The 9,237-nt window shown below is 33.6% G+C and overlaps 1 protein-coding gene across 7 annotated transcripts in view; it reads right to left on the bottom strand.

The window, feature by feature from the left end:
• Nucleotides 1-1,198: 1,198 nt before the first annotated feature.
• LOC127550240 (serine protease inhibitor Kazal-type 9-like) overlaps nucleotides 1,199-9,237 on the bottom strand; it is a 52,117-nt gene continuing 44,078 nt past the window's right edge. For all 7 annotated transcript variants that reach the window (XR_007950804.1, XR_007950803.1, XR_007950805.1 and 4 more), the window contains 3 exons: nucleotides 7,501-7,544; nucleotides 5,859-5,995; nucleotides 1,199-1,473 (listed from right to left, as the gene is read on the bottom strand). Coding sequence is in view for 4 of the 7 variants with exons in the window: in XM_051978963.1 (XP_051834923.1) it covers nucleotides 1,428-1,473; nucleotides 5,859-5,995; nucleotides 7,501-7,544 (227 nt within the window). In the remaining 3 variants the exon portion in view is untranslated. The remainder of the gene's footprint in view (nucleotides 1,474-5,858; nucleotides 5,996-7,500; nucleotides 7,545-9,237) is intronic.

The following is a 9,237-nucleotide window of genomic DNA, read 5'->3' as shown; positions in this document are numbered from 1 at the left end:
GACATGGGTACCTGAGGTCAAGCACTGCCTCTTGGGGCTTTGCCTCACCTCCACGTAGAACTCACCTGCTCCTCAGTACCTCTCATCCCTCAGGTCCTCCCACATGCCTTGAACTGCATTCCTTGTTCCTAGAGGCTTCTTAGCCTTTACAATACTCAATAAGGTCCTCATCTCCCTTTTTGTCCACTTCTTTTCACAGGAATATTCTTTTATGGAACCCCATCTTAGCAAGAGAGTGAGACCTTTTTTCTTTTTCTCTTCATTTTCCCCCACCCCTTCTTTTCATTCACTCTCTTATAGATTCTTCTTTTCCTGAGACCTTAGGGATCACTTTCCTTTTTCTGCAAGCCCATGTCTTGATCTCTGCATATCATGCACTCTTCATTATCATCCTATTTTTTTCTCCTTTCATGTACTCTTCCATGTTATAATGTAGTTCCTCCCAAACAAATATTTATTCACTTCTGGGTAGATTGTCACTGCCTACTGTCCATAATGCTCTTCTCTACCGCTTCAGTGTTTTGACTCTGATTTCCACCAGTGTACCTCCTGGAAAGTTACTTAATGTTTCTGGTCCTCAATTTCTTCTTTGTACTTTATCATGCATACTTTTGGATTTAATAAGCACATATGGAAATGAGTAGGAAATAGACATAAGTGCTGATAACAGGTCATCAATCTAATGTATGAAAATTGGAATCTTTGTTCCTAAGCCTTGGAAAAGTAACAATTTTGGGTAAAAAAAAATAGAACACTGTCTTATTTTAGGGAAACAGAAACTTGTATGGAGAGAATCTCATTTTAATTATTTATTCTTGGGAATTAAATAGCTGCTAAGCTGTATTGTTTCTACCTGCAAAAGGACTTCAAGCCCTATGAGTACTCCCTTCAGTACCCTAGGCAAAAACCCTGTCGCATACACACACACACACACACACACACACACACACATACTACATACGTACATATACACACTCATTATGTTTCTGTCTAAACATGAGGAGCCCAAGAACATCTTCATGAAAGTTAAGACAGACATTTTTTATGCAGACTAGAACATGTAGCCTGGAATATAGAGTATAGCAGCTATAAAGAAAGTAGACCTCCTTTTGATAGTTCAGCATTTATGAATTAGTCTTGACAGAGACACAAATTCAGGTAGATCCCATGTTTCTCAGTGATTAAATAAGCAGAGTCATTAAGAGAAATATATTTTATTATGGAAACTTTCTCATAACCAATAGAATGAATCTAGGAAGAGCTTTGATGGTCATTCTTCTAGGAATATCTGGGTACAATTTTTCAATGAACAAATTAAGCTATAATCACAAAGAGCTTCCTGGGCAAAAGTGGAGAAGAAGTAATTGTTTTGAGGAATATGCAACAGGAAAAGGTTGAGGACAGACATCTTTTGAAAGCCCCTATAGTCAGCAGTCACCATAATGCATAAAGTAAATTGTTGCTTGTAAATACCTAAGGAACAACAAAAAAGATAAAACTAGTGTTATAATCTATGGTTTTAATCATCTCTGAACCCAAACAATGCTAATGTCATCAACAAACTTAGTGTCCAAAATGAAAGAAGAAAAAGAATCATGAGAACATTAAAAAATGGAGCTAGAGCTAGAAGCAATTTCTTTACTCTGATGTATTACTATATGAAATCTAATGTATTCCCCAGAGAGTCACACTGTCCTCTACTTTAGTCACATTCCACCTGAAGTACCATGATCAGGTCAGAGAGTTGTTTCTATAAACTGGAATATTCCCTGAAAGAATATAAATCATGTCATATGAGTAATGGTTGAAAAAACTAATCATGTTAAGGTCTGAAGAAAATGCAACTGAAAGACACATTAAAGGTTATTTTCAATTATTGGAAAAACAAACACATTGAAGAAAAATTAAATTTATTATTCATGATTTCATAAAGCAGAATTAGGATCAAGGTAGAAAATTACTAGGAAACCATTTTCAACTAAATACAGTATTTTCTAAAAATCTTAATTCAATCTTAAGTGTATCATTTAAAACCCTTAGATTTTGGAGGGAAGGAGAGAGGGAGTGAAGAGGAAAAAGAGAAAAAAAAAAGAAAAGGAAATTCTTGTCCAATGGAACTATCCAGCAAGGCAAATGTCTGCCTTATAAAATAGTGAATTCTTCATCAATAGAAAGGGTCAAGCAGAGTTTGGAGGGCTGCAAATATTTGTCAGAGCAAAGATTCCTACTCAAATAGGATTGATCTCCTGAAGTTCTTTCTAGCTCTAAGATATTATGGTTATATTTCAATATTTCAGATATCATGACACATGAAGCCCTTACATGGAATTGCAATAAGATACGTTTGTTTATGCATTCTGTCTTCAAGGTGCTTAAAATTTAGGTACCTTTCTTACCTATGAGAAATAAGAAATACAAACGCAAAAATAAGAAATACAGATGAGTCTTGTAAGATACAAGAAAATGTCTGCCGCTCATCATTGATGGACAACAGAGAAAAGAGGGGAAAAAAAGAATCCTGAATTCAGAATCAGAAAACCAGCATGGAAATATTTACTCCGATGTATTACTATGTGAAATTAAGGAAATCATTTGTATCCTCTCAAGGCCTTAGTTTCTTCGGCTGTAAAATGAGTGGGTTGGACTAAATGGCTTTCAACATTTACATTTTATGGCTTTGAGAGCATGGACAAGAAAGGGACACCTTAGAGAAAGGACTGATACTATTCTAGAACTTTTTTTCAAGTAGAAGATGCTTGTGTCAGATAAATTAGCAAATAATTACAATCTTCTATGGTAGAGGGATTAAGGTTCAGGCTGTGTGTTGAGTCAAAAATGAATATGAGGAATGTAGTCAAGATGGCAAAGAGTACAAAAGCTTTATTTGAGCTCCTCCTGGTGTCTTTCAGATCAACAATAAATCAAGCCTTACTATTTGGAGTAACAGAACCCATAAATATTTGGATTATAACAAATTTCCAGCAGAAAATATTTTGAAAGAATTTCAGAAAAGGCTGTTTCAATTAGGCAGGGGAGGAGAGGTGGCCAAGTGCAGGCACAGGAAGTTAGAGTGGTGTGGCATCTGCAAGGCTGGGGAATCTACCTGGAGGCTCTTAGCCAAAATATAGCAGCATTGGCTACTCTACCCTGGTTATAAGCCAGTGAATCAGCAGACTATCTGTAAGATATCCAACACAAATACAAAAGGCAAATAATGAGCCTCTGAACCCCCAAATAATGCAAGATCAGGTCACACCCACCCAGTACCAAAAGTCAGTCAGTATTGGACCAGATCAACCTAAAGTTGCAGGTGCCTGTAGAGGAAGCTTGGGACAATCTCCTGTTTGCCCTAAAAATAGTGCCTTTAAAAACCTTTCACCTAAAAAAAAAAAAAAAAAACAAAAAACCTCAAACCCTGAGGATGCTAAAGACAAATCATCTCCAGATGAAGCCCTAAACAAGTTCCCCTTATGGTTATGAGTTGGTTCCTATCTCACATAACTCTCTTTAAAGAATTCAAAAGGGATCTTAAAAGAGAGTTAGGAGAACAATGAGGAAAGGAAATGAGAACTTTGCAAGAGAATTTTGAAAAGAAAAAAAAAACAAATTATCTGAAGAAAACTCCTTTAAAATAAATTTTGTAAAATAAAAAAAATCATATAACTCCTTATAAAATAGATCTGACAAAATGGAAAAAAGCACGTAACTCCTTACAAAATAAATTGACAAAATGAAAAAATAAAACAACTCCTTGAAAAACAGAATTTGTGAAATGAAAAAAAAAATCTAATGAACAAAATGCTTCTTTTAAAAGTTCAGTTGGCCAAATGCAAAAGAAGATAAAAAAAGCTAACTAAAGAAAATAATTGACTAAAAATTAGATTTGAACAAAAATGAATATAAAAGAATCATTTGAAGAGACTTATGAAGCATTATCAAGATTTAATTATGGTCTACTTAAGGAAGATTAGGTGGAGAAAGATAACCATGACTTCAGAAATAATTATTTATATTACTCTAAGTAAACTAAGGCTTCATAATTTACCAATGATACTATGAATGACTGACATAGAAAGGCTTCTTCAAAAGCTAATAGTTCACATTCTAATGTTCTATATTCTAACTATAGGAATAATTTCAATAATTTGTAAATCTGGAGGAGAAAACCTACCTCTGAAGAGAAAGAAAATAAATTTGAAAGATGAATACAAGTTTTAGAGATAGTTATTTTAAGAGGGTGGTCTTAATTTTTTATAAAGCACTCTACCAGTAAAAACAACTTTGAACATATGTCCCCAATATGTATCTCTTTAAGTTGACTAATTTATAAATCATATGCTATTACATGGTACTACTGCATATATTATAAAAATGCACTAAAATTGACATCCAAAAAGGTAAAATAAAGATTAAATAATATGTATCTCCAAAATGAATCTCTGGAATTTATTGTGAAAGGGAATAATGATTTCATGCTGTTAAGAAAATCACTCAGATAGATTATGTGGACAATGTTATAGTTAGTAAAGAGATGAGAGAACAAATGGAAAGTTATTGTACCACATTAAGCTTTGGAAAGAATTCATAAAAATCAATGTCAATATCTCTCCTTTTTTGTATTTTCCATTTTTCATTATCAAAACCTTGGTTTAATAGTTTATATTATTTAATATTAATTACACAATTATAATCATAATAATTAATTAATATTAATAATTCATATTGTTGAAATTTTAACTACAGTTCTGACATGGCATCTTTCTTTTTATCTTTTATTCTAATTTGGTATGCATGATTCCAGTCTTTAGAGAGTGGATAACTGCTATTCCATATGAATACTTCATCATTTTGATTCATCAAGATTAACTATATCATCTCAAAATATTTGTGAAGATAGTCTGTACATATATTGAGGTCATCCTTGATGAAAATATGATATGGGAAGAAGACATTTGCTAAGAAAAAAAATCAGTAAGCAGTGACATCTCCATAATCAGAAAATTAATTTGAAGGCAAAGAGACCAATGTGTTTGTTAATAATAAAAAGGTAATAAAATAAAATGCAAATTTAAAGGCTTTTATTCACCAATGAATGCTGTATGCATATCATATAAGATTTGAGGAAAATGAAGCCACAGAGATAAATGGATTAGACAATTCTGATTATAATCAAGCAAGGGAAAATACAGTGAGATATATGCTCATTGAAGATTTTCATCTTGGAAGGTGTCCAAATAGATAAAGTATTTTTGTGTATATAGTGAGGGTTTTCTTTTTCAGTTTAATCCTAGTTAGTTACATGAAATAAAAAACAAGATGATAAAAATTGTCTTTTGTCCAGTCTGAGAAAAATAGATTGATCAACAACACATTGAGTCAGTGTATCAGTACAAATATATAAAAGATCACATAGTTGGACAATGAATTGAATGAATAATTGAATAGGAGGAGGAGAATAAATAGGAAAGAATTTGGCAAATTATGTTCACATTCAATGACTCCAAGCTGCTGAAGCCAAAAATGTAAAAACCTCAATTATTTAGCATTAATGAGTAGTGCAGAGAAAACCAGCCTCCTAGTCAGGAAGAATAAGATTCAAGTGCTATATATAACATCTAATGGTGACAAACACATAATATGCACTTGAAAAATATTTCTTGAATTGAATTGCTTGTTAAGTGGTCAGAAATACAGTAACAGGGCTGGGCATTTGTCATAATTGAGTTATTTGATCTTTTTTGCAAAGTGGATGCTATTTTACAAGTCAGAAAATCAGTAAAATCCATGTATCATACCCATCAATGATCCATTGAGTTATTTTTTAAAAAATTAAGGAAAAAAATGAAATTTGTCCTTACTTGTATGCTAAACAGAATTCGCACGGGTTTCTGTAAGTCTGACGATTAGATGCACATATTGGGTCAACATTTGGTGAACATTTCCTTTCTTCCTTACTTTGCTTTTCAAATTCTCTCAAGAATTTTTGACAAATCGGCTAGAAAAATAATTAAGCATTAGAAAATAAATCAAAAAGCAAGTCCAATGGCTACAGGTTCAAATTCATCAATTCAATAGTATTAATGATAATTAGTGCCCTTGACTTCAATACAACCTACAGGTACAGAAATGCTAAACTTATCGAGGTCTCAGGCTTTAATAGATTAAAGTTCAGGCCCTTTTTCCTAAAATACAAAATCCTTCCATTCTATGCAATTTCAGAGGATTTCTAGTCCAACCTATACTTGAACAATGTAACCCACAAGAGAATGCCTGAAAAATAGTCGTCAATCCTCCATTGGATTATCTACACTCATTTCACTTAAGGAAAGTCTCAATTATTAGACTGTTTCCTCTTATATCAAACTTAGATCTGCACACCTATACACCTACAATCTCTGATTTTAGTGTGTACCCCAGAGTTTCACAACATAAGACTAATCTTTGCTATTCAGTCATTTCAGTTATGTCTGATTCTGTGTAACCCCATTTCTGGTTTTCTTTACAAAGATATTGGAGAATATATTTTCACTTCAACATATTTTACAGATAGGGAAAATGAGGCAAATAAGGTTAAGTGACTTGCTCAACTTCACACAGTAGTGTCTGAGGCCATATCTGAATTCAGGTCTTCCTGACCCCAGGATTGGTGCTCTATCCACTGTGCCACCTTGCTATCCTAAAAGTAATCATAGAATAATGAAATCTCAGAACTCAAAGGAAACTCTAAGGGCATCTAGTTCTGTTAATATGTCAGTAAGAAACCCTTCTTCAACTTCCCTGAACAGTGGTCTTCTGGATTCAAATTGAAGATTTCTGCTCCTTTTGTCTCTCATCCCTTTCATATGATACCAGTTAAAATTCTTGAAATCAAAAATTACCCCCACTCAATTCCCATAGTATCCACCTAACAGACTACAAAATGTTGGAGTAGTAAGAGACTTTGAAAATATGATAAAGAATTTAGAGTTGAAGAAGATCTTAAAGATTGTTTAGTCTAACTTTCTTGTATTATAAATGGAAATAAAAATAAAGTCCCAGATTGAGGGATGGGAGTTTCCTGAGGTCATACAAGACATCAGCAGACTTGGGACTAGGAAAGAGATCTTCTGATTTCATAAATCAGAATGTTATTCTTAAACCATATTGCTTTCAAGAAGTTCACAAAATAATGAACTCCAACAACTACAAAACAAAGTTTGCTATTATACAAATAAAGTAGCATTGACTTCTCTCTTCAGATCTAGTTCAAAAAAGATTATATGACACTGAAGCAGAAGGGGGATGTCATAGAAGAAGCACTTGAATTGGTCAGAAGATCAAGGTTCATATGCCTAGTTCTGCCATTTACTGTTGTGCAACTATGGGTAAGCCATTTAATGACTATGGGAATTGGTTTCTTCATCTCTAAAATGAGGAAGTTGAACTAGGTGCTCCTTTCCAGATCTAGAACATATGATCACAATGGAAATCTGACCAAAACCTAATCTGTAGATTCCTTACCTTTTGGAACCCCTTTCCTGAAGACTGTAGTGCACTGAAAACCTCTGCAATAAACAGACAAGAGCAGTAAAAGAATTTAGTTTTTCACAAGAAGTCATGTCAAAGGTTAGTAGGATAAGACAATGTCTTCCTGAATAATAATTGTTCAAGAGTGCTTCCACCTATATGGGATTTGGGGGCCTGATTACAGGAAGAGTCCATATTTTATAGCAAGGATTATAGGATGTACTCAGAGCAAAGAACTAGAGAATGGTGCAATCACCAGGCAGAATTTTGCAAGACTTTCATTAGGTAAAAATCTTGACTATTCAACAGTTTCCTCCTTTTCAGGCAAATCTTTATGAACTCATCTATACTTTTCTCTCCACAAAGTACTTTTACTTTGGAACATTAATAAATTAAAATGAGAATTATTAAATTCTCCCTCCCCATCTCCTACCTTCTGATTTCATTATTTCCATACAATAGCATTAGCATTCATTCAGTCTGCTTTGGTAATAATCTTAGCACACTCTGAATCCTTTCTTCTCCTTTACTGCCCATGATATTACCAAATCCTGTTGTTTCATTTCTGCAATGCCTTTACCAATTGTTCCCTCCATTTTATTTCTACTGCCTCTACCCTAATGCAGTTGCTTATCTGAACCACTTCAAGAGTTGTCTAACAAATGTTTCTGCCTCAGACATTCCTCTTTATAATTAATTTTTCACATCCCTGCAAGGACTATTATTCTCCTTGGAGTTGGTCAATCCATGCCTCTCAAACTGTAATACTGACCTCTTTTCTACTAAAGAAAATGCATATTCTTTGACTGCTTTTCAAAGTCTGTCACAATATAACATCATTCAATTTTTTTTCCATCTTTGTCTTACATTGCTCCCAACACGTGCTTTACTTTTCAGTCAAACTATTCTGTATTCTGTTTCTCCAAAACATGATTCATGCTCACATTTCTGTGCCTTCTTTTGTGGCATTCCACATGATTGTATTCCTTACTTTTAGCCTATTATATTTCTACCTGTCATTGAAAGTCCAATTTAAATTGTCAAGATATCCATCCTGGCTTTGCTAATTCTCCCATAGATCATTATATTTCCTTACTGACCTGTTAGTAAACTTTTTTTTTTGCATTTTTCAAATATATTTTTGTATTTAGTGAATAAGAGTTCTATGTTGAAGTCAAAAAGACTTCACTTTTTCCATCTCTTGGAATAATATTTCATTTCCTTCAAAAGCTCAATTCAATAATCGCCGCCTGTACAAAGCATCTCCTAATGCTCCAAAATTCTGTAACTATCTTTGCAAAATGGCCTCACTTTAATCAGGAAAATCAACAGATGACTTTTTCAAGGTTAACATGCATGCCCATTCCCCTTCCCCCAGTACAACATAAGAGTTTCATATTTGTCATTGTATGACCTAGCATAGCCCTGACATATAGAAATTATGATTGTGTGTCCAAAGGCAAATCATCTAATGCATTTCAATGCCTTAGCCATCTCTCTAAGACTATGAGATAGAAATGATTTGCACATGTGTTTGAATAAAGGGAGTTTATGTACAGAAAGTCAATGAAATGAAAATAAATAATAGTGGTCAAAATATGTCAGGCACTGTACTAAGAGCTTAACAGACTCACATTTGATTCTCACAACATCTCTGGGAATTACATGCTATTATCATCATCATCCCCATTTTATAGATTAGGAAGCCAATGCCACAGAGGTTAAGTGACA

Source organism: Antechinus flavipes, chromosome 2 (genome assembly GCF_016432865.1).
Source record: "Antechinus flavipes isolate AdamAnt ecotype Samford, QLD, Australia chromosome 2, AdamAnt_v2, whole genome shotgun sequence".
NCBI classification, from domain to species: domain Eukaryota; kingdom Metazoa; phylum Chordata; class Mammalia; order Dasyuromorphia; family Dasyuridae; genus Antechinus; species Antechinus flavipes.
The sequence above is the reverse complement of the archived record's forward strand: the minus strand, read 5'-3'. Positions and strand labels throughout refer to the sequence as shown.